At 36.2% G+C, this 27,040-nt stretch overlaps 1 protein-coding gene across 1 annotated transcript in view; it reads left to right on the top strand.

The window, feature by feature from the left end:
- The window catches only part of LOC123672329 (protein-L-histidine N-pros-methyltransferase), a 147,824-nt gene that overhangs the window by 35,479 nt on the left and 85,305 nt on the right, over window positions 1-27,040 (top strand). The window contains exon 3 of the mRNA XM_045606408.1: window positions 1,409-1,599. Within this exon, the coding sequence (XP_045462364.1) occupies window positions 1,409-1,599 (191 nt within the window). The remainder of the gene's footprint in view (window positions 1-1,408; window positions 1,600-27,040) is intronic.

Genomic DNA, 27,040 nt, shown 5'->3' with positions numbered 1-27,040 from the left:
CAGCAAAATTGTTCAACTCTAAAATTGTCTGACTCTAAACTTATTCATTCTAAAATAGTTATACTCAAAAATATCCCAAACGAAAGTTGTCCTAGGCTAAACTGGCTCACACAGAATTGATCTACATTACACTTTCTCGCGCCGAAATAGTCCAAATCTAAATTGCCCCACACTTCTCTTTCTTAATATAGACCTATGGAAATTTAATAGGAATAGGAGGAGAATGGGTATGATTGCCCTACTCTACAATTGCCTCACTGTAAAATTGTCCTTTACCAGGCGGTCCTACACTCAACTAACCTATGCTAAAATTATCCTACCCAAAAATTATTCCACATTGAAATTATTTCAGTTTCAAGTATCCCACGCTGAATTGTCCTACGCCAAAATATCATAATCTGAATTGTTCTACACTATACTTTGATTCGGCAAAATCGGTCAACTAATTAATCTATACTAAAATAGTTACACAATTATCTCAAACTAAAGTTGTCCTAGTCTAAACTGGCTCACGCTGAATTGGCCTACACTACACTTTCCCACGCCAAAATTTTCCAACTCTATATTACCCCACACTTTCTCCTTCTCAATATAGAACGATGGAAATTCATTAGAATGAGAAAGAGTTGCGAAATGGAAGGAGAATATTTTGTGATTGTGCGAGTAGTATTTCTTGAAGATCATTCGTCGCGAAAAATAGCTTATCTACTACGGACAAGTATCAATTATGTATTTCTACAAAAATCAACACGAAAATTATCCCTGCTGAAATTGTCCTATTCTAAAATTGTCCTTCACTAAAATAATTCATGCTAAAAAAAAAAGACTTACTCAAAAATTATCCCACACTGAAATAGTCTGAACCGGCTCACAATGAATTGTCCAAGACTAAAATTATCTCGAGTTGAATTGTCCTACACTACATTTCCCCGCGTCAGAATTGCCCAACCCTTAAATATCCCCACACTTCTTAAGCTGAATTGCCTTACACTGCATTGTTCTACACCAAAATTGTCCTTTTCTAAATTTGTTCCACAGTCACTAAAATTTTCCTGGACTTATAGTTCTATACTAAAATTGACCTAGTCTCAAATTGTCCCACACTAATTTTGTCCTTCACTGAACGATCCTACGCTGAACAGAAGTTTGCTAAAATAGTGAACGACAATTTTTTTTTATATGTTCGAGTAAGAACAATCTGAAGATATATATTATAGTATCAAATATTTTTTGAAAACCTCGTTTTGTTTTTTAACTTCCCAATCTATTCAAACAATGAATATAAGGAAAGTGTACTAAATCATTATTTGCATACAAGTTGTTTTGCGCAATAAGATGAAATAATCAACCGTTGTGTAATCAGGAGTGATTCTTTATGTTTTCTATTTTAAATCTATTTTTTTTTCAGTGGTATAACTGCAATATCGAACAAGTACCCCCAGCCATAGCAGCCAAATTTGTTCAATTGGACCATGATAAAGAATCTATGAAGTTCATTCAAGAATCAGAAGAAAAGTCTGACTGGATATTCATTCAAATATGGCACGTTATAGTTAGGAGTATATTAGGCTGGTTCATGACGCAAACTTCTATAAATGGGTGAGTTGATATTAGACGAACTAGTTGAAGAATAAACAAATAAATCACACAATTCCATTTAATGACTATTTTGTCTTCAAGACCAAGTAACAAATACTTTGTGAGGTATTTTTTCCAATGTTCTGATCCAAATGAGATTGGTAGTAAAATGTATCTTTCTTTTTCGGAAATATGACATCCCCAATACCGGTATAACTCAGCAGAAACATTTCAAGCTTAAGAAAAACGTATTATAGTTCCCTACTTGTAGTAGCTGACTTACTGTATCGTAGTTCCTTATATTTTTGTCAAAAAAAAATTAATAGCTTCTATTAAGACAGAAAAATTTCTTTAGACAAGCTACCAACTGACTTACTACCTTCTTGGTAGATCTTCCATTTCCACAGGTCTATCTAACCCACAGTCTAACACTCAGGTCTGTCTAACCCACAGATCTTGATAGATCTGTGGGTTAAAGAATTTAGAAGAGGCCTATGAGCAATAGTGAAGAAAGCAATAGTGAAGTTGAAGAAGAAAAATATGGTAAAGATCGATCTGTAGGTTAGATAGATCTATCTAACCCACGTATCAATCTTTACCACAGATTCTTCTTCTTCAACCATTATTGAACCACCACTGCTCATAGGCCTCTTCCATAATTCAAATATCGAAACAAGTATTTTCGATAGTTTGTAATAAAAGAAATTTTAAGTAATTTTGGTGCACAAACGCAACAAATTGAGCATTGGTCAATAATCGTTGTAGATTTTATTATTATGGTTGATTCCTAACGTCCAACAAAAATGAAGATTTCTCAACCCACACCTGACGAAAATTCTGTTGTTCTCCATTCTGAAAGTGGATTATAATGATTTGCAACCAGGTGAAAAACAAAATCCGGATTGTTTTATTTCGACTCTATCTTTTATTTTCACGAAACGCCGAACATCTGGTATTCAGAATACAATATAATTCGTTAAAAAGAGGAATGAGAACAAGTCCGGCGAACAAAAAACAAGAAATCACTAAACCAGTTATTAATCTGAAAAAGTGATTAAACATAATTTTTCATAATTACAGTTCTGGCGGGCATTGTACTACCCGCTCATTGAGGATACACGTCGACACTGTGTTACAATAATTATTGAATAATATGCTTTTTTTTCGGTGAGCTCCTACCTCGACTTAATGACTTTCATCGTTGGACAAAAAACCTAATTATATAATTAGTTATGCCCAGAATGACAGTCAGGTTGAGGCAACTGAGGCGAGCCTTCTATTAGTGCACCTAATGAACAGGCATTTTTCAAAGAATCTCTGGCGCATTCGCTTTTTTATTTTCAGTTATTGGATAATCACGATCTTTGACGGTTGCCAACTTATTTGCAATCATCAGAGCACAAAAGCAGTTGTTGATGCGCCTCTATATGCAATTATTGTATATTATTTGTCTCCCCGTGGGTAGAAAGGATATCGGCCGAGGTGTATCTTCAAAGCGGCATTTCCGACTAACATCACTTTTTTCACTCGAGGTTTTTTTCATCGTTCGGGCATTTTTCCCAGATTCACCTAACTATGGTCGATTCACCTATTTTATTCCAGTAATTGAGAATCATAAAGATTCATAAAACTGTAGGAAAGGATTAATGTACAGACTTAACCTAGCTGTGACCTGGCCATCCTGGAAGTAAACAACGACGTCATGCTTTTATTTATTTAAATTTTTCAACAATTCACAATAATAGAGGCTATTCTTATAACAACTAGAAGCAATATTGCTTCTCATTGTTATGAAATAATTTTGTTACTTTATAAGCATTGTTTTGTGTTGTTTTTATTAAATTATCTCAGAAAAAATCATTGTTGTATATTGTGAGCCTGTTTTTAATATCTATATATAGGGTGTTTTTTTTCGAGGTATATAACTTTAAGTTGGCATTACTGTTCAAGATGGCGACCGATTCAACAGCTGTCAAGTGTCAGTTTGGTTTGGCAATTCATCATGAATAGACTCACGCCTGAACAACGCTTGCAAATAGTTCAATTTTATTTCGAAAATAATGGTTCTGTGCGGAATCCGTATCGCGCGAATTTTGTTTAGCGATGAAAAGCACTTCTGGTTGAATGGCTACATCAACAAACAAAACTGCCGCATTTGGAGTGAAGCTAATCCTCAAGTGTATGTCGAAACACCGTTACATCCAGAAAAACTGACTGTTTAGTGCGCTTTATGGGCTGGTGGAATCATTGGTCCGTACTTCTTCAAAAACGATGATGGCCAGAACGTTACAGTCAATGGTGATCGGTTTAGAGCCATGATTACTAAATTTTTCATTCCTGAATTGAACAACCATGATGTCCAGGAGCTGTGGTTCCAACAAGACGGCGCTACATGTCACACAGCTCGTGCTTCAATCGATTTATTGAAAGACACGTTTGGTGACCGCCTAATTTCACGTTTTGGGCCTGTGAATTGGCCTCCAAGATCTTGTGATTTAACACCGCTAGACTACTTTCTGTGGGGCTAAGTAAAGTCATTTGTCTATGCGGATAAGCCACAAACCCTTGACTATTTGGAAGACAACATTCGCCGTGTTATTGCCGATATACGGCCACAAATGTTGGAAGAAGTCATCGAAAATTGGACGTCCAGATTGGACTACATCCGAGCCAGCTGTGGCGGTCATATGCCAGAAATCATATTTAAAATGTAATGCCACAAGATTATCTTGCGGATAAATAAAATTCATGTGAATCGAATAATCCATCGTTGTTTTATTGCAATTTAAAGTTCTATAGCTTTAAAAATACACCCTTTACTACAGAGAATTCCGTCAAGTTGTTTATTGTTTCCAAGCCCAACAATAAACTCCTGACAATAAGAAGAAAAAATCCATTTGATTCGCCTTCGTAGGTATCTCAATATGCTGCTAACGAACCAGTCAGTGTTAATTACTCGTCTGAAGAATTAGCATTTAGATTTGAATGAATAGTTTATTTATGGACAATTAATAATCATCAGTCAGAACTGTGGAATGAACAATGTTTTGCTCATAAAGTGGAATAATAATTGAATATTCGATTAGTACGTTGAATCTTCTGAATCATTTGTGACGGTTGACAGATCTGAATTTTTCATAGAAGATGGCAGCTTTGTCTCATGCATAGAGTAATAAAAAAAGATAGAGGGATTTACATTTTGCCATGTCCCCAACATGATTAGATCACGTTGTCGGATTGTGATCTATTTTCTAATCCACAATTTTATTATATCATTATAAATGAAATATATCTATTTGAGTGATTCCCGATTAAATATAAAGGGTGTTTTTTTTATAGCTATAGAACTTTAAATTGCAATAAAACAATGATGGATCATTCGATTGACATGAATTTTATTTATCCGCAAGATAATCTTGTGGCATTACATTTTAAATATGATTTCTGGCATATGACCGCCACGGCTGGCTCGTATGTAGTCCAATCTGGACGTCCAATTTTCGATGACTTTTTCCAACATTTGTGGCCGTATATCGGCAATAACACGGCGAATGTTGTCTTCCAAATGGTCTAGGGTTTGTGGCTTATCCGCATAGACCAATGACTTTACATAGCTCCACAGAAAGTAGTCTAGCGGTGTTAAATCACAAGATCTTGGAGGCCATTTCACAGGTCCAAAACGTGAAATTAGGCGGTCACCAAAAGTGTCTTTCAATAAATCGATTGTGGCACGAGCTGTGTGACATGTTGCACCGTCTTGTTGGAACCACTGCTCCTGGACATCATGGTTGTTCAATTCAGGAATGAAAAAGTTAGAAATTCATCGTTTTTGAAGAAGGACGGACCAATTATTCCACCAGCCCATAAAGCGCACCAAGCAGTCAGTTTTTCTGGATGTAACGGTGTTTCGACATACACTTGAGGATTAGCTTCACTCCAAATGCGGCAGTTTTGTTTGTTGACGTAGCCATTCAACCAGAAGTGCGCTTCATCGCTAAACAAAATAAAATGGACGTAGTGCGCGATACGTATTCCGCACAGAACCATTATTTTCGAAATACAATTGTACTATTTTCAAGCGTTGTTCAGGCGTGAGTCTATTCATGATGAATTGCCAAACCAAACTGAGAATAAATCACTTGACAGCTGATGAATCGGTCACCATCTTGAACAGAAATGCCAACTTAAAGTTATATACCTCGAAAAAAAACACCCGTTACAAAATTGAATATTTGGAATCCGATATTTGTCCTAATTGTCGAATTTATAATAAGCGGAATATTCATTATTTTTTGTATCTACCTGCTGAAATCCAAGGTTTGGCAATTTTTTCTCTCCTAGTGTCATCGGTTGTTTCACGTCGTTTGGCGCGTTTGAGTTTGTTTTCTGAATTTCTGATATATTGAGGTATTCATTTCAATATATTTTGGGTTAATATGAAACGTTGATTCACTACGGGACATAAGAAGTGCGTTCTTTGTGGAGAAACTCGCGAATATAGTGAAATATTGTATCACTGATATGTTTCCATTTCCGCGCGCTTCATGTCAAAATTGATAGTTCATGTTGGGGACACAATTTGCTTACTGAAAATGACATATGCTCCCTCTATCTATGTTTATTACTTTGAGGTCTCATGTCATGAAATTATCTTTTTAGTTCAATCTGTGAAGAGGTTTTTTGAGTATCTACATATTATAGATATTCTTATAACGAAAAAGTTAGACTTATCTGATATATAGGGTGTTATTACAAGGCAACAAAAAATGGGGTTTTCAATAGGAATGATACAATTTTGTATTTTTTTTCTCATGTCATTTGTGTTCAGTAGATTGCGTCATTTAATTATGATTAAAACAAGTTTTGAATTTGTTTTCACATAAAAAAATTAGATATCAACAATAGTGTCTGAATATGTACTTGAAATAAATTCTGCCTGGTATTTCAATATTATCATCATATTGTTAATATCCAATTTTGTTATTAATTGAAAGTACATATAAAGTTCAAAACTACATTTTAATCAGGAATTATCCAATTAATTCATATTGAGGGGCCTGTACGAATCATATTAAAAATTCCAATCATAATCTCCATTCGAATTCATTTGAAACTCTACATCTGACTAATAACTTTTTGACTGATCTCTCCGGTCGAGTACACACATTCTTCCTTCAGCTAGATAATATCCTTTGGTGAAAAGCATCGAGATAAAAAATTATCATCGCGGTTGAGAGTTGTGAAGGAAGGAATGCCAGTCAATAAAGTGAACATATTACAGTTCTTGAGTTGATGTCTACAACAATATGAGTAACCCAGGTAGCCAACGAGTTACGTGAGTAAAAGATGAGAGGTGAAGAAGCCGATAGAAAACCTCAATGAAAGCGATAGTGGTTCCACACACGTCGTTGTTTTCTGTTCATTCCTTTCATTCAGCAGATCTCAACTCATTTTGGATTATTGGATTCAAAAATCAGAGATTAGCACTGATTAGACGTCAGGTGCTTTTGTGCGCTTGTTGATTCATACGCCTTTTACGGCTATTTAGACAACATGAAGAATTTTTGTTTTTTCGAATGGGTCAGCCTGTATATTTTTTGCCTTTTGAAATATTGAAGAAATACTGAATAAATTTCATATAATGTTCCCTCAACCTTAATGCCCAAATTTGAGAGTGAACAGGCCAATTGAAAATTCGATTTTATTATTTAAAATAGTTGCCTTCGGGGGCGACACAGCGATTATAGCGATCTTCCAACTTTTCGATACCATTTTTATAGTACGATTTGTCTTTCGCTTCAGAATAGGCCTCACTTTTGGCGATTACTTCTTCATTGGCGCTGAATTTATTTCCAGCAAGCATTCTTTTGAGGTCTGAGAACAGAAAAAAGGCGCTGGGGGCTAGATCTGGCGAATACGGTGGATGCAGAAGCAATTCGAAGCCCAATTCATGCGATTTTGCCACTGTTTTCATCGATTTTTGACACGGCGCATGTCTTTATGAAACAGCACCTTTTTTTCCTTCAAATGGGGCCGTTTTTAACGATTTCATCCCTCAAACGATCCAATTACGCTATATATAATAATCGCTGTTGATGGTCTGGCCCTTTTGGGGGTAATCAATGAATATTATACCTTGCGCTTCCCAGAATACTGATGCAATCGCCTTGCCAGCTGACTGTTGTTTCTGACGCTTTGGATTCGGTTCATCATGTGTAGTCCACTCGGCTGACTGTCGATTGGACACCGGAGTGGAATTCTGGAGCCATGTTCCATCCATTGTCACATATCGACGCAAAAATGCAGGTTTATTGCACTTAAACAGCTTCAAACACTGCTCAGAATCAGTAACACGTTGTTGCTTTTGATCGATTGTGAGCTCACGCGGCACCCATTTTGCACACAGCTTTCTCATGTACAAATAATCGTGATTGATATGATGTACACGTTCAGATTGTCTGCTATCTCGATCAACTTCATTTTACGGTCATTCGAAATTATTTTGTGAACTTTTTTTATTTTTTCGTCGGTGACAGCCTCTTTTGGGCGTCCACTCCGTTCGCCGTCTTCGGTGATGCTCATTTCACCACATTTAAACTTAGCATACCAATCAATGATTTTCCTGGTGCAGACCCCGGAAACTCTTCAGCAAGCCAAGATTTTGCTTCAACTGTATTTTTTCCCATCAAAAAGCAATATTTTATCAGCATACGAAATTCTTTTTTTCAATATTTTGTCAATTAACATAAGTAGTTACACTCACAACACAATATCTCACAAACTAATGGTCGGACTGCTGTCAAATTTTGACACGTATCGTTTGAAGGTTGGTACTAACTAAAAATCATATGAATTTAATACTAGCACAGCCATCTGTGCATCATACCGACAACTTTTCAAATGGCCTAATATTCTGCTGCCTAATAAAACAAATAACTATTCCATTTTCGGAAAATATGTAATCATTACACACGTGTGTAACAAAATCCGGTATCGCCTCGAAACCCAAATGAGTGAACAAACCCATAAATAATGTTTTTTCTGGGTCCAGCACCCGCGAACCCATGCGGATACCTGAGCAATCCATGTGATATGCGTCTCGAATGCAACGACTTTCAATGCCAAAACCAATCATTCCGAGAAAGAAACATAATTTGACATCTTGATTATGTCCGAGAATTTCAGCTGCTGAATATGAATTCCAACGGTGGCCGTTCGCAAAATAGGCCGTTGTCTAAACAGGCCGACATATCGAATTGCACCTTGCACTGCGCTGTGGTGCGCAAGGGCCTGGCAACAAATTGTTTTCGTGGCCGTTCATTATTCATTCTTTTAACAAATCATCTAAGCGTGGAAACAATCTGGCCAGGCGGGCATTTCAAGCAAAATATAATTATCACGCTACCGCTCTCGGCATAACATCATGTCCCTTTTTGGTTGCACCACGCTTTGAAAAATGAGCTGCGCCGCTGTCGGTCAAGCTGTTGTGCAACTCGTCACTATACAGGGTCTTTTACAATGGACTGAATTTTGATATGTTTTAGGGATTGCTGGCAGTATTTTTTTTGATTTACCTGGACTATCAATTTTTCCTTCGAGGAATTTTTCAGGATATTTCTAAGGCTTTCGACAATGTATGGCACGAGAGTCTCGTTTTCTAACTACATAAAGCGAATGTGACCCTTCCAATATGTCAACTCATTCGTTCTTTTCTTCGAAATCGCTCCTTGAGAGCACAAATCTCCAAAAGAGTTCACGAAGCTGGAGTCCCCCAAGGTAGCTTGTTGTTCCCTCTTCTAAACTCAGCATACACATCCCCAAGTCTGACCGAACTTCTTTAGCCATATACGCAGACGAGTACGCAGATGACACTGCTATCATGACAGGGTCAAAAATTCATCTGGAAACTAAAAACCTCCAGGGCTACGTAAGCCTTCTGGAAGAATGGTGCGATAAAAGGCTAATCAAAATGGACCCATTAGGTTTCTTCTGTTGCTTCTCTTTTCACGTAGGTAAGTCAAACCGTTCGGTAACGTCCAAATGTACAGATGTGATATCACCAGTGAATCTCACGTCAAATACTTGGGAGTCATCTTGGAGAAAAAACTTTAATTCAGCAGCACCTGGACTTTGCCATCCAAAAGGGTAAAATGATGCTTGCAATTTCGCAAGCATTTCCTCAAAACTGTGAGGTAAGGAAAAATTGGTGTCAGAATTGACGATCACTAGTTGGCCGAATTTAATGGTAATATTGTACAATTTTTTTTGATTGATTCGATTACGTAGGTCACGAAATTGTTTGCAGTTGGGCGATGAGTCCATAAATTATAGGTAATGATCTGGAATTTTCAAAAAAAAAATTCTAAATTTTCCCGAGGCTGCCACTTCTCCTTGACGTGAGCTACGCACTTGAAACCTCACCATTTTTTAGATCAGAACTCAATCTTGGAAAAACGTTTTTATTTGAGAGGTCTGTGACAAATATTTTAGGAGATATAACGATTCTTGGATAGAGATTCAATTTTTCCTGTTTTTTCCCAAATTTCGTCTAAACTGTGAGGTCTACGAAAAATCGGTTAGGGTTGCCAATATTGACGATCTGTAATTAGCCGAATTCCGAACTCACCTGAAAATTTTTTTGTCGAAAAATTTTCGTGAAATTTTCCATACTCTACCCTTAAAAAATTTTAAAAAATTAGAAGTTCCTTCATGAGAATATTGTACCATTTTACTTTTAGGTCTACGAAAAATCGTTGAGCGGTGTCAATATTGACGATCTCTAATTACCCGAATTTTGAACTCACCTGAAAATTTTTCGTCGAAAATAAAAAAAAATTAAAAGTTCCTTCATGAGAATATTGTACCATTTTATTGATTGACTCGATAACGTAGATCATGAAAATGTTTGCACTTGTGCGATCACTCCATTATTCTATAAATTATAGGTGATAATCTGAAATAAAAAAAAAATTGTTAAAACCTCACTATCTTTTAGTTCTCAAATAATTCATAACAAATATCTACTCGAATGAGTTTCATAGTGTCAAGATTTCCCCGATTGCATAATTGTGGTTTTCTTCAGTCCATTATGAAACTAATTACCAATCGATGCGTCTTTTATGGTCGGTATCATGGTTTACTACATTTTTTGTATGTAAGTGCAGTAGACATCAATACAGTTGTTTGTTACATACTGGAAGGTGTGTTTTATAGATCTTCCTGGAAACGAGTGCGGTTGGAATAACATGGATGTAAAAGAAATTATATTCTAATTATGAGTTAGGTACGTTCCTTCCATCAGTAGAAGAATGCACATAGAACTCAGGTAGCGTTTTCAGTCATTTGATCGGATTAAAAGACAGGATGTTAGCTTATTAAAGAATTATCAAATTTTCAACGCATACTCCAATTAGACGGTGTTGTGTGGCTTATGCTCGGTTTACACGACATGTTATTTTTTTCACATTTTATAATTCTGCTCCTATTATTTCAAATTACAGATTGCAGGGATTACCAACTATTATAAAGTATTGGTTAGTGCTGAATTGAATTTGTAGTGTTTTTGTAACATCTATTAATTTTTGAGAGAAAATAATTGATTAGTTTCAAAATAGGTGACACCCCTCAATAACACAGGGCAACAACAAAAATTTTTTGGTGCCTGGTATTTTAGAGCTAATTTTTAATGTAAAGGGTGTTTTTTTTAGAGCTATAGAACTTTAAATTGCAATAAAACAACGATGGATTATTCGATTGACATGAATTTTATTTATCCGCAAGATAATCTTGTGGCATTACATTTTAAATATGATTTCTGGCATATGACCGCCACGGCTGGCTCGGATGTAGTCCAATCTGGACGTCCAATTCTCCATGACTTTTTCCAACATTTGTGGCCGTATATCGGCAATAACACGGCGAATGTTGTCTTCCAAATGGTCAAGGGTTTGTGGCTATTCCGCATAGACCAATGACTTTACATAGCCCCACAGAAAGTGGTCTAGTGGTGTTGAATCACAAGATCTTGGAGGCAATTCACAGGTCCAGAACGTGAAATTAGGCGGTCACCAAACGTGTCTTTCAATAAAACGATTGTGGCACGAGCTGTGTGACATGTTGCGCCGTCTTGTTGGAACCACAGCTCCTGGACATCATGGTTGTTCAATTCAGGAATGAAAATGTTAGTAATCATGGCTCTATACCGATCACCATTGACTGTAACGTTTTGGTCATCATCGTTTTTGAAGAAGTACGGACCAATGATTCCACCTGCCCATAAAGCGCACCAAACAATCAGTTTTTCTGGATGTAATGGTGTTTCGACATACACTTGAAGATTAGCTTCACTCCAAATGCGGCAGTTTTTTTTGTTGACGTAGCCATTGAACCAGAAGTGCGCTTCATCGCTAAACAAAATTCGCTCATGAAAATCGTGAACAACGGCAATCTCATTTTGGGCCCATTTGCAAGCGTTGTTCAGGAGTGAGTCTATTCATGATGAATTGCCAAACCAAACTGAGAATAAATCACTTGACAGCTGTTAAATCGGTCGCCATTTTGAACAGTAATGCCAACTTAAAGTTATATACCTCGAAAAAAACACACCCTCTATAATTCTGCTCCTACTATTTCAAATTACAGATTGCAGGGATTAACTCGGGGATTACCAACTATTAGAAAGTATTGGTTAGTGCTGAATTGAATTTGAAGTGTTTTTGTAACATCTATTAGTTTGTAAGAGGAAAGAATTGATAAGTTTCAAAATAAGTGACAACCCTCAATAACACAGTGCAAAAAAAAAAAATTTTTTTGGTGGCTGAGATTTTAGAGCTGATTTTCACTATATTTGGGACGATTAATCTGTACATGGAATCCGTTTTTCTCTATCAACTTTACTTTTTTAGATGCACCAACTTATCTACCAATGTGGGTTTCATTCAGTGTATTCATTTATGAGAGTTCTAAAATTATTATATATTCATTAATGTATAGGTTTTATTGTCAGTCTGTTATTGAGTGAATTCCAGGTGGAACCATTGCCTATCAGGTACCTGAACTGACCCTTTTATTTCTCCAACTCGGGTAACTAAGAGAAAAAATCATACTTCCTTCGTTGCATATAAAGTTGGGCTTTGAAGTAATTTTTAAAGGCTCATAATAAGAATGAGTCATATTTTGCATATATAGGTGTTAAAATGCATCAGCTGAGCACAGAAAAACTCAAAGCAGAGATATTTGACGGCCCACAAATAAGACAATTAATTAAGGATCCTGCCTCCATAAATTCAATGAATCAAGTTGAACGAGAAGCTTGGACATCATTTGTTGCAGTTGAAGAAAATTTTCTAGGCAAACATAAAGCTCAAAACTATGTTTGAATGGTTAACAAGATGCTCAATAGTTTCAAATCTCCAGGGTGCAATATGAGTATTAAAATACACTATTCACACAGCCACCGTTTTTAAGAAAACTTAGGAGACATGAGTGAGGAACAAGGTGAAAGATTTCACCAAGATATTAAAGTTATGGAGGACCGCTACCAAGAAAGATAGGACATGTACATGATGGCAGATTACTGCTGGAGTTTAAAAAGGGTCCGTTCAAAAAAACATTCAATAATGGCGGGGAAAGAAGCTTTCGAAGCGTTGACTGAGTATTTGATTTCTTCAATGCTTTTTTCTGTTTGTAAGTACCAACGACAAAATATTGTATTTTGTATAACTAAATAAAAATTCCGTGGCTACTTTTTTTTACTACACTTATGGATTTGAGTTAATAGTATATTGTGCAACAAGTGGGGAAAGTCCATCTTTTCTCGCGAGTGTGGAAGTTTGTGGCACGAGCCTGAAAGGCGAGTGCCGCAAACACACGAGCGAGAAAAGGACTTTCTCCACATTTTGCACACTATATTTTTCCTACAACTGCACAAATTTCAATAATTCAAGTAATGGACTTGATTCAAATCAAAATGGCCTTCGTTGACAGTATGTGCTAATTTATTGCGTCTCTATAGAAACGACTCAAATGACCAATTTCATTGATCTACCAAGCGAGTTGTTGGCAAAGTGCCGTGGGGAATAATATTTCCCACAGTATGAGCAATACATAGTTTTGGAATTGAGTAAGCTGTGGAGAATACGCTACTTTTCATAGCAGTTGTAGGAAAAATAATGTAACTTATATTTCTCTAAAATTGTATATCTTAAAAATTTGAGCTCTTAGGAAGAAATGAATACGTTATTTGAATTCAGGACATTAAATTGATATGGAATCAGCACAAAAAACCTCGAAACCGAAACAGCTGTTCCACTGTGTAATAAACTCAAGGTTTTATTCTACCTTGTTGGAAAAGTTGGACTTTCCCCACTTGTTGCACGATATATTATTTTTCAATATTATTCTTGAATTTTCAGTATACAAAAATGTCGACGACCGGTCAAAAATTCCGAAAAATTCTCGAAAAACTAAATTTTGCTATTCCAAGACCATCCTCTAGAGTTAGAAATACATTTTATATGCCGACACCTCGTACGAATACATTGAAATATTCACCTCTTTATAATTTGTGTGATGCCTGTAATGCTGTAAGTTCTCACTTGGATATTTTTAATTGTTCCATTTCAAATATCAGATCTCATTATTTTGACTGACTGAGCATTTTTTGTTATTTTTTTTTTCTCAGAATATGTAATATTATTTTTCTTTTGCTCCTTGTTCTGTAGTTGGGTTTAAACCTGTAGAACATTGTATATGTATTAAATAAATAAATAAAATATTCAATGATCAAAATAACATTTAAATGATTAATCATTTCTATCCAAAGCAAGTGTATCAAATCAGATTACACTCCAATTTCCTTCGAACGTAAATAATTCAAGTAGAAACCTACAACAAGGTGCGAACTACTGACGTACTCTAGACGAAAATAAAACACCACTCGTAGCACATCTTGCGTGAAGTGTAAAAGCAGCTTAACGAGAAGCTGTAAAACTTTAATCAAGTGACGCGAGACTTTTTAAGAAGCGATTATATTTCAGTGCCTTTTTCTGGCCGCTATTAACGATATTTAGTTAACCGTGAATATTCCTCAGGTTCCAAATTAAAAATTACCAATTGTCCGCTCCTCGCTCGGGGAATACGTGCCTCTGTTAATTATTTGACGGCAAACCGGACACGTATACCGAATGTGGAAGGGGAGGGGGAACAACGTCGACTTCTTTTGTTGGCTGACCGATCCTTGTAATTGAATCAATTGGTGTCATTTACCTCTTCGGTGGTGTTGGTCAATAGGTCAGAGAAAACCCTGGTTATCCTACATCTGGTGGTTCAATTCCTCAATAGTCCCAATGCCTAGCTCCATCTTGAGGCGAACCTACTAAAGTTGAAGAAAATGTCTTCATGAAATCGCTGTGAAAATTCTTGGAAAAGCAGAAAACCACCCCAAAAATCAGTCAGGGAATCCCCCAACTACGACGAATCTTCCACCGGATCCAAGCGTCCAAAACTTGTACTTCAAATGGAATTTTTCGATGACCTTCAGTGAACTACTCAATACCTCCAATAGGCTCGTTCTGCCAATGTATCCTTTTTAGAAGTCCACGAAAGATGACAGACTATCCCGATACTTATCATTTAAACCCTGTCAGTTCGGGATAAAGGAATCTAAAGGGTGTTTTTTTGGAGCTATAGAACTTAAAATTGCAATAAAACAACGATGGATTATTCGATTGACATGAATTTCATTTATCCGCAAGATAATCTTGTGGCATTCCATTTTAAATATGATTTCTGGCATATGACCGCCACGGCTGGCTCGGATGTAGTCCAATCTGGACGTCTAATTTTCTATTACTTTTTCCAACATTTGTGGCCGTATATCGGCAATAACAAGGCGAATGATGTCTTCCAAATGGTCAAGGGTTTGTGGCTTATCCGCATAGACCAATGACTTTACATAGCCCCACAGAAAGTAGTCTAGCGGTGTTAAATCACAAGATCTTGGAGGCCAATTCGCAGGTCCAAAACGTGAAATTAGGCGGTCACCAAACGTGACTTTCAATAAATCGATTGTGGCACGAGCTGTGTGACATGTTGCGCCGTATTGTTGGAACCACAGCTCCTGGACGTCATGGTTGTTCAATTCAGGAACGAAAAAGTTAGTAATCGTGGCTCTATACCGATCATCATTGACTGTAACGTTCTGGCCATCATCGTTTTTGAAGAAGTACGGACCAATGATTCCAACAGCCCGTAAAGCGCACCAAACAGTCAGTTTTTCTGGATGTAACGGTGTTTCGACATACACTTGAGGATTAGCTTCACTCCAAATGCGGCAGTTTTGTTGGTTGACGTAGCCATTCAACCAGAAGTGCGCTTCATCGCTAATGGACGTAGTGCGCGATACGTATTCCGCACAGAACCATTATTTTCGAAATAAAATTGCACTATTTGCAAGCGTTGTTCAGGTGTGAGTCTATTCATAATGAATTGCCGAACCAAACTGAGAATAAATCACTTGACAGTTGTTAAATCGGTCGCCATCTTGAACAGTAATGCCAACTTAAAGTTATATTCCTCGAAAAAAAACACCCATTATATTAAGTATCGAGAACGGTAAGGACATTTTACCGATCAAATCAATAGTTTGAAGGAGTTAGTTATTGTCTGAGATCGGTAGTCCTTAACGTTCAAGATACTTACAGAATTTTTGTACGATAAACACAGTTTTTACTTAAACTACAAAATAATTATCCAAAAAAATTAAAACAGTCATTCCAAGAAATGGATTCAGGGAAAAGACAGCCAAATCAATGAAAAAGTATTGCTTGCTCATTTGAATTGAATGAATTAAATTCAAATTGTTTGTGAATTATTTAATTTTTTCAATGAATATTTAGTTATTCGCACTTACTGTTCAGCGAACGGTAAGTGATTCACTTGCTGTTCTGTTTATCTTAGCAACCAGCAAATGATCGGTAACTTACAAAAGTCGTTCTATCGTGCAGAAAAATAATAGCTAATTTTTGATTTATTATGATCAATTGAAAATGATTCATTTCGGCATATCCTTTTCACCATTTCACTGACATCATTTTTCATTTTTGAATTCAATTCTTCTCATTAGATACCATAAAGATACAAAAAAATGCTTCCTTGAATTACGATTCAGTAATTTCTATAATGAACAATGATATCATGTCTCTGAGAAGACAGGCACAATTAAATCACATTGTGTTTAATTACCATACACCATTGTCAATTAAAGAGGTATGAAGTCATTAAAAATCCATTACGAAAATGATGTCATACGAGCAGAGTAAGTGTCACTGGATTTGATCAGACAATTGGTTCAATCAGCAACTATAAAATATTTCTTAATTATGGATTATTGTAGTACTGTGATTAATGGTCATCAAGTTCTTAGATTCGAGCATTGATGCATCATCGTTTTCGTAGTTTTGGTTCCCCGAAAAACTCTAGTGCATCTCGTGTGCATTTATAAGGCATCAAATAACAAATGGACGAAAGAATTAGCAATAGTAACAAATAGCAGTGAAACATATGCATGAGTTATTTTTGTATATTTCAAAATACGACTTCAAAGTTATAAGTATATATAAATTTATTGCCGTATTTTCCCAATAGCAAATAACAGTTATCAAATAACAACTGTTATTTTATAATGTGTCATCACATAACAATTTGTTAACTGTTATTTAATAACTGTTATATACACACTTAGAAGTTGGCTTCAACAGGATTTCTTCAATTTCCTATCGAACCCTACGCACCTTCAACTTCACCAGAGTTGTTCCAGCCTGGATCACATTGTCTTTTAACGAGATACAGTTGAGAATCCAATACTACCCTGATTTTATGTTGAAAGAAATACCTGAAACCGAGGAACAAATAGACCCACGCTCGCGGAAGAGCAAGTCTGCACGACTCGGATAATCTCTCAGTCTGTTGCATTTGCCTATCTGCAATTATTGCCTGAAACAATCGATGGAAAAGGTTTGGATTGAACAGGACCAGCGAAGCTATTAAAATAGATGGAGTCGGTACTGGATTTATCTGGTTGAAATCCATGCAATGGGATGAAATCGAAAATTTAATTTCGCAAGAATACAGCGAATATGGTTTAGGACACTTGCAGCCAAATAAACAGGAAATTGTTCAATGTACCAAAAATTAAAAACAGATCTAGAGTTTTTATTTCCAGCCAAACACCAAAACTATAAGTCGAGGGCTACTCATGCTCTGTTAAGGCTATATTTTTTCCCAAAGAATTTAAGAAAATACGAGATTTGAAGTGAATATGTTCTATATTGCTCACAAAATTACAAGCTTACTCTTACGAAGCGCACTTCTGGTTGAATGGCTACGTCAACAAACAAAACTGCCGCATTTGGAGTGAAGCTAATCCTCAAGTGTATGTCGAAACACCGTTACATCCAGAAAAACTGACTGTTTGGTGCGCTTTATGGGCTGGTGGAATCATTGGTCCGTACTTCTTCAAAAACGATGATGGCCAGAACGTTACAGTCAATGGTGATCGGTATAGAGCCATGATTACTAACTTCTTCATCCCTGAATTGAACAACCATGATGTCCAGGAGCTGTGGTTCCAACAAGACGGCGCAACATGTCACACAGCTCGTGCCACAATCGATTTATTGAAAGACACGTTTGGTGACCGCCTAAATTCACGTTTTGGACCTGTTAATTGGCCTCCAAGATCTTGTGATTTAACACCGCTGGACTACTTTCTGTGGGGCTATGTAAAGTCATTGGTCTATGCGGATAAGCCACAAACCCTTGACCATTTGGAAGACAACATTCGCCGTGTTATTGCCGATATACGGCCACAAATGTTGGAAAAAGTCATCGAAAATTGGACGTCCAGATTGGACTACATCCGAGCCAGCCGTGGCAGTCATATGCCAGAAATCATATTTGAAATGTAATGCCACAAGATTATCTTGCGGATAAATAAAATTCATGTCAATCGAATAATCCGTCGTTGTTTTATTGCAATTTAAAGTTCTATAGCTCTAAAAAAACACCCTCTATAAATTTGGATGGTTTTCAACACTTTCACATACAGCAGCAATATTGTATATTTTTCCTGTAATGCATGAAATGTACTCGCTACAAAAACGTTAGTTTGTAGTTCAGCAGTATCTAAAAGATCGATATTCTCAAATGGCTATACTTCTACTAAACATGACGCTTAGGATGATAGTTTTGTTTGACATAGGTCATTGAAATAGGGCTGTGTAATCTGGAACAGGACATGGATAACCCAGTATTATGATAAAAGTCAAAATGACTTGAAAAAATCCCAACAAAAAATTCTCGTATTCACAATTATTGTCTTCCCATTTTTTGTGAATTTCTCACCCTAAAACCATAAGAAGGAAAATATTTGAACCATTCAGATTTCTCACCGAAGAGACAATTCAAAATTCCAGTCGATATACAATTTGTTTCATGAATCTTTTCGAGAGAAAAATTCATTGTGATTTATTTTATTTTATCCATCGCACAGTGGGGCAAGATACCCAGAATTTCGGCAAAAAATCAGAAAACTGTTTTTAACTTAAGAAATGATTTATTTATTCATTGATAAGGTACAATGAAGCCCATTAAAAAATAAAAGTGTAAAAAAACCACAGGAAGAGGTTCGATTTCCGGCAGAAAAGAATTCGAGGCTACTAAAAATTAAGAATTTTAATGAATGATTTTCTCCAATGAAAAACAAAAAAAAAAACTTCGATACATATTTTGATTATTTAGATATCAGAATCGTTATCATTATAAATTTTTTCTTCCTCCTCTTCTTCTTCTGATGATGAATCAAATGGAGATGAAACTTTCAACAATTGCAAGCCCTTGGAATTTTTTATTGTTTCCTTTTTTTTATTTTCCCTGTGCTTGTAATTACTGGATCGCTTCTGATCAAAAATAAATTGAAAATATCTTCATTTCTTTTAGATCTACTACACTTTCTAGAATTATGTATATCTTCTGAAATACTTATTCCGTGCTTCCTGAGCATCCTCACTCAACTATCCAATAGGTAGTAGTGCAGAAGATATGATCCTATAAAAGAAAGCAAAAGACACTTATTAGTTTTTTGAACTATAGACTTTATTCAGTTCCTTCAATTGAAAACATATTTTAAATCATGGTATCGAGATCTTTCTTGAATTAAAATCTTTTCGGGCCACATTTTGGGCTGCTAATTAGTATTATTATTAATATCAGTATATAAGACTTTATTTTTTATTCCATAAAACATTCTCAACATACAAATGAATTGAATAAATAAATATAAACAAGTATGAACTCCGGGGCAGGTTACGATGCATTATCATTATGTATCAAAACTACTCATGAAATTAATGTCCTTTTGAGTTAAAAGGCAACAAAAGGCAAACAAAGACAAGTATATTTCAAAGAGGACTCCTCAAGCTTTCGATTGAATATAAAATGAAAGCGGTATCTGGTGGAGCTCCATAACAAAAAATCCAAAATATTTTGATACAGTCACAATAATAGCCAACTAACAAGTCACTGAAAAGTTCGGTGGGGGAAATAATGATATTATCTAATCCGTAGGATGGTTTACTACGTATTCTATACAAAAAAAATCCTGGACACTGATTTTAATTTTTTGAATTTTTGCCAACTTTCTGGGTATCTTGCCCCACTGTGCATCGTCCAGAAAATCAGTGTAGCACGCTCTGTCGAGCCTTTTAGCTCTGGAATTAAATCCTAGATGTTCCGTTCAATAACCCATGGTTTTCCGGCGGGTCATATGGGTTCATATCCGAGAAGTCATTATAAAATTATTAAAGAGGGACAATTCCGAAGCAGGAAGATATGAATTGTATGGTTTTTAACGTGCAATCATAAGCGCATTACTGGCCAACATGGGTCGCAATTAAAGCCATATGCTTCTTGGCGAAATTGACATTAAGTCAGCCAAGGGCACAATTAAATTAATTAACAACGAGCTGAATTTTTCTTGCGTCATTTCTTTGTTTCCTCGGTTCTTGGATGTCGTACGCTTTCGACTAATCGAGTAAAAATTATCGCACAATCTGACGCTGCAGCGTAAATCAAAGCTGATGAACCGTGGTGGAAGGATTCGAAGCTGGAAAAGCATCATACAACTTGTCTAGAATGTGCAAAATATCAATCTTATTAACGATAAAGTTCGTGCTGTTTTTGGTGACAACATAACACAAATTCATAAAAATGATAAAATAATAATAAAATAACATATATCGATCCCTTCAGACATTACAAATGTATGATACAAGTAATATCATAAAGAAAAAAAAATAAATAAATTACAATTCAGTACAGAGGATAATAACATTAATACAACAAATACCTATAAAAATTCAGGAAAGTATTATGGAATTATTCGTTTATGCACTTTGTGAGCACGTTTGCGCTCAGGTTTACATCTAAATACCTAATTGTTTGTCTAGGCTTTCTATTTAATCCCAAAATAATTGGTGAAAGAATCACCAAGAACTTCGAACGTCTCCATTATGCACATCTCCACACCTCACCAGCGGAAAAAATGTGTCTAAATCAAGCATCCTAAGCGGTGCCGTTTTTCGTGGTATTGCGCAGCATGTGGCGCCATCCCAAAGGCATGCCACTAATCTTTCATCACTATACGCTCTATTAGTGATGAGGTCACACACCGCCATTTTAGTTCTTCTGTCAGTGTTCGGAATCCAAACAAACAAATTGTCATTCAAATTAGTACGTTGTCGTTGAAGAAATTGGCTTATTTTGATAAATAAGATTATTTAAGGAACTATTTTACTATTAATTGATAGACAGAAGGCACGAGATTAATGCCAGTAAGTTCGAACTTGAAGTTCAACTAATAAACACGGCTTTTTACAAAATCTGGAGAATGATACAGGATTCAAACTTACCGTATCAACCTAGTTCCTTCTATTCCAATTCCAATTCCAAGACAATTCCTTCAACGACACCGTACTAATTTGAATGAAAATTTATTTGTTTGGATTCCGAATACTGACAGGAAAACCAAAAATGGTGGTGTGTGACGTCACACTAATAGAGCGTATTGACTACTCGAAGTTACAAATGGACAAGTGAAAAGAGAACGCGAGAACTCTGCGAAATGACTGCAGTCGAATATTGTCTAATTTGCAGTTTGATTTGACAGAAATTAGAGATGAAGAGTGAATATTAGTTGGATTCTGTAAAGTTAGGACATTATAAATGTTGAATGGTAAAAGCTGCGTTTCTTCTAGAATATTTCACTTTTAATTTGGTCGTTCTTATACCGTTTTTTCAGAGAAAAGTACTCTTTGTGTTTCAATTAAAAAGAGAAAAGAAACATTCATTCCCGCTACATAAAACAATATACTATAATTCAATAGCTAGTGATCCAGTTGATCAACTCAAGACGCAGATCTATCTGGCTGGTACACCATGGTCCATGAGTCAACCTACAGGACAACTCATAACACGAGCAGAAACCCTGACAGGATCTCCGCATATCGTCAGATCTTCAATATATTTTTTCCAACCACTAATTTCACACTTTGCCGAAAGCGAATTTTTTCTTTATATTCTCTTCGAACGCGAAAGCTCTCTACACGTATATGTCCGTTAGTATGAGGAAATTAAACATATAATCCACCTGTCATGCCATCATCAACATACCTGACCGCGTAAGACGGTAGCTGGAAATATAATAAGCAATAAGCTGTGTGAGCGAAGAGAAAGAAGGTAACCTTGAGAACGGATGAATCGAATCTTACCAGCTTCAATTATTATATTCCAGCGGTCTAATCTTGGCTTTCTTATTATTTCGTAGTACGTTGATCCATTGGAAGCAGCGTGGGATGATTCAATTCATATTTGTTCGATGTCACGGTGGTTTACTGTCAATTTGGTCTGCTACCTGATCTTGGAGTGCATAGCTATAGTTTTTACAGGTATAAATAGTAGATGAGTTAATAGAAATTATTGAAAAACTATTCACAAGGTAGATGAAAAAGGGAAAAATGCGACAACATAAAGGGGGCTCCGATTTGTATCTCCTTGTTACGTGTACCAAATATCTGTAATTTTCTGATTTGTGCCAAAATGTTGGCTATTAGTGTAAAATCTGTTTGTTCATCGGACCATCCACAGAAATGAGGATCCAAAGAAACTAAATATTGGCAGAATTAATCCCAAATTTATTTTGATTTCCTTGAAAATCTTAATGTGATGATTTCCATAATTGAGTTATTTCTGTGTTCCAAAAATATACAGGGTGTTCCTGGGTGGAGGTACAAAGTAAAATGAGAGATTCCTTGGAAAATTAAAAAAAAAATTCAAGGATCATAGGTCTGCAAACGCTTTATTTTCTAGATACAGGGTGTGTCTTGTAGTACTTTTTTTGATGATTATATCAGTTTATAGAATCTTAATGAATCTTCACTACATATTGGATAAATATGGACCAAACTTAATTAATGTATTCATCACAGCTTCCTAACGGGCTCTTTACAATAATTTGGATTATACTGAGTATTACTAGAGAAGTAGCAAGAACGACAAAACTACAAAAATCAAAAAGTGTATAACTGGACCAAAGTTTGTTTTCACATTTTTCTAAACTACCAATGTTCCACCTAATCTAAGTTCTGGAGGAAAGAACTAAGCACTGTTTCAGAAAAAATATAACCCTATAGAATTGTATTCAAAAGTAGCATATCACATGATGAAAACTTCAATTTGGAATATCTATGCCAAATTTAAGTTGAATATCTTGTGAAGGGAAAGTGTTATGAAAAAAACTTGAACAAAAAAAAATCAAAATCGCAGAGAAATATGCCATTTCCATTCGTACTTCCAATTTTGGAACATCCTGTATACATAACTCCTTAATAGAGCGATAAAGAAATATTCAGTTATCTGCCAGAAATATCACCCAAACCAGCATTAAAAAATTATGATGTATCAATTAAATAAGGATCCATCCAAATAGTAATTACATAACGGTCGTTACAAACAGTTATGAGATATTTCAATTATTGTATTGGTTTATTGTGATTTGGCCATGTTCCCAGATGACGTAATGACTGTAACAGTTTTGCGATCCAATTTTCCGACTATTGACCTCCCTTTTTGGAATTGAGTGCTGTTTCTATGTCGAAAATATTCGAAAAAGGAAGTTAAATTTTTTAATGTAGAGTAAATTTCAATTTCAATTCAACTTTTTCCTCAAACGTCGAATTTAGTAATATTAGTCAATATTAAAATGTGATTTCAAGAGATTTACTTTCCTATCTTGCCGTGAGCTTACAAAATTACCTTTGCATCAGCTCACGGCCTAAGCTGAAAAGTGACATTTAAGAAATCACGTAAATTGAACATTGGAAGTAAATATAGGTTCTGGAACTAAGGCCGGAAAAGTACTTGACGCGCGAGCTCACAATCGATCAAAAGCAACAACGTGTCAATGATTTTGAGCAGTGTTTGAAGCTGTTTAAGTGCAATTAACCTGAATTTTTGCGTCGATATGTGACAATGGACGAAACATGGCTCCATCATTTTACTCCGGAGTCCAATCGACAGTCAGCTGAGTGGAATGCCCACGATGAACCGAATCCAAAGCGAGGGAAAACACAACAGCCAGCTGGCAAGGTTATGGCATCAGTATTCTGGGATGCGCAATTTATTATATTCATTGATTACCTCCAAAAGGGCCAGACCATCAACAACAGACCATTATACAGCGTTATTGGATCGTTTAAAGGATGAAATTGTTAAAAAACGGACCCATATGAAAAAAAAAGGTGCTGTTTCATCAAGACAATGCGCCATGTCACAAATCCATGAAAACAATGGCAGAATTTCATGACTTGGGCTTCGAAATGCTTCTGCATCCACCGTATTCGCCAGATCTGGCCCCCAGCGAATTTTTCCTGTTCTCAGAACTCAAAAGAATGCTCGCTGGAAAGAAATTTAGCGCCAATGAAGAAGTAATCGTCGAAACTGAGGCCTATTTAGAAGCGAAAGACAAATCGTACTACAAAAATGGTATCGAATAGTTGGAAGATCGCTATAATCGCTGTATCGCCCTCGAAGGCAACTCTGTTGAATGATAAAATCGAATGTTGCCAAAAAATGTGTTACTATGGTAGACCGACCTGTTATGTTCCTGCTATTGCTTATGAAAACTGTATTCGATTCATTGATCGGGAACTTAACAATTGGATTGTTGTATACTCAGAATCTTGGTATTCCGTTACAGATTTTCCAACCAACAGGTATCAGCGTCCATCGATATCCTTCATTAGCATCCGAACCGGACCAAAAGGACAATGGAGCCTTCATCATAACTTAATTTGGCCCACACCTATTCTCATTATTCATTACCGAATTCCACGGAACCAGCCCGTCTCGGGAAATTTACATATTCCATGGTGGCTTTAATTAAAGTGACTAATGTTTATTTAACATAACAAAACGTATAATCATAAAAATCAATGCGGGAAGCGCTGCCCACCTGGACCTGACTCTTCTAGCGCTTACGGTGAGCGTTGGTTTACACTTACGGATCCCGATCCGTTTCTTCAGAAGCGTGGACTCTGATGGCGATAGCCGCGCCCGTGATAAGGGTTTCTCTACAGGTCGGACCTGTCTACCTACGCGTCCCGTCCATCTTGATAGAACCGTATTAATTTGTTCTTGTAAGTGATGATACTCGAGTATTCAACGGTTAGAACCTCAGAGGAAAGAAAAGATAGAGGTGCCTTATAGCATTTGTTGACATCGCTATAACATTTTTGTTCACAAACACTTATAATGTACTGCGTTGCCATTCTGAGGAAGAAGTAATCTTTTCTCCGTTCTGTGGCATAGATGTTTTGCGAATATTCTGAGGATTTGGCAACACGGTTCTGTTGTTGTTATTGCACGTGTCAACTAGAGGTGCGTTAAGGGTTAACTGTTCATTTTAATTTCACGTTTGTAATCGGCGTTATTTCATACAAGTTTGTGAATTTTATGTTATATATTGTTAATTTTAATCATGGTAAATACACGAAAAACATGTATAGTGTGTAAAACATCGGAAATGAAAACCTAACCTATCATAGATAAGTTCACGTTTTGAGTCCATAGGCGTAGAATATATCTCGTCTATGGCGTAGTATTTGTGAGATATCGAAAACTTAATTCAATGCTAACATTTGTAGGTTTCCTTCAAATAGAGAATTTAGCAAAATATGGTGCCACGTATTAATATTGCAAATTAATAATTTTCCGAAATATGCATATGTTTGTTCCAAACATTTCAGCACCGAAAACTTAATAAGAGGCAGTAAGAGAACCATTGACTACGCCACTGAAATGTTTACCGCCCCTCTAGTTGTCAATTTTGCAGGTTTGTTGTTGTCCTATCTCACTTTATCATCATACTGGTGCAATTGATTACAATACAACGCTATTTACTTCCAAGGGCACCTCTATCTTTTCTTTCCTCTGAGGTTAGAACCGTTCTAAGACGTCGGGAATCGATTACTGAAAGGAGTAGTTTTTGTTGAGTTGGACACTTATATCGGTTTTTTTTTATTGAATTCAAATGTAATGTATACACACCAGCAAACTTTGGCTGCTTTCAGCAATTATTTTTGAAATTGTTGTAGGATTCTTCGGGAATATAACTGTTCAGATGCCATCCCAAATAGAGATTCAAGGTTTGGTTTGAGCTTGAGTTGGAGTTTTTAAATCTCTAGTCAAGTATTTATTTATCAAGTACTTGAATCATATCAAGTAACTTGATTCTTAGTCCTGAAACTGAAAGGGAAATACTCTGGCGGAATATTCCTGGTTTGGAACATAAATTGGAATGATTGATTTTAAACAAGAGTTTCGATTAACGAAATAATAGTTATTTATAAAGGGTTTTTTCCAATCTGGAAACTTTTCTTGCAAAATTGCGATTGTTTCGTTGCTTTTATATCACAAAGCGACGTCTTATTGAGAATAAACGCCATACATGATGTCCCCAATTCGATGCTCACTGAAAGCTTCTTGAGAACTGATAAGACTTCAAGGACCCCCGATCTCTTTTTTCGAAATAATAAGTCATCAACAAGCAGATAATAATAAAATAGGCAAGAATAACAAGGTCTTTTTGATCTGGGTTCCCGCCCACTCAGGAACTAGAGGGAATGAAGAGGCCAACACACTTGCTAGAAAAGGAGCACAAACTTCTTTCATCGGCCCGGAACCTTTCTGTGACGTAGACGAATGTACCTACAAGAAAGAGTTTCAGGAGAAGGAAGAAACCGAAAGAGAAATACTCTGGCGCAATCTTCCTGGTTTGGATCACACGAAAAAGTTTCTTCGAAACTTTGACCCTACAAAATCCAAGAAGTATCTGGATCTTAGTAAGAAT

The sequence above is a fragment of the Harmonia axyridis genome, chromosome 2, assembly GCF_914767665.1.
Source record: "Harmonia axyridis chromosome 2, icHarAxyr1.1, whole genome shotgun sequence".
In the NCBI taxonomy this organism is placed as follows: domain Eukaryota; kingdom Metazoa; phylum Arthropoda; class Insecta; order Coleoptera; family Coccinellidae; genus Harmonia; species Harmonia axyridis.
The sequence above is the reverse complement of the archived record's forward strand: the minus strand, read 5'-3'. Positions and strand labels throughout refer to the sequence as shown.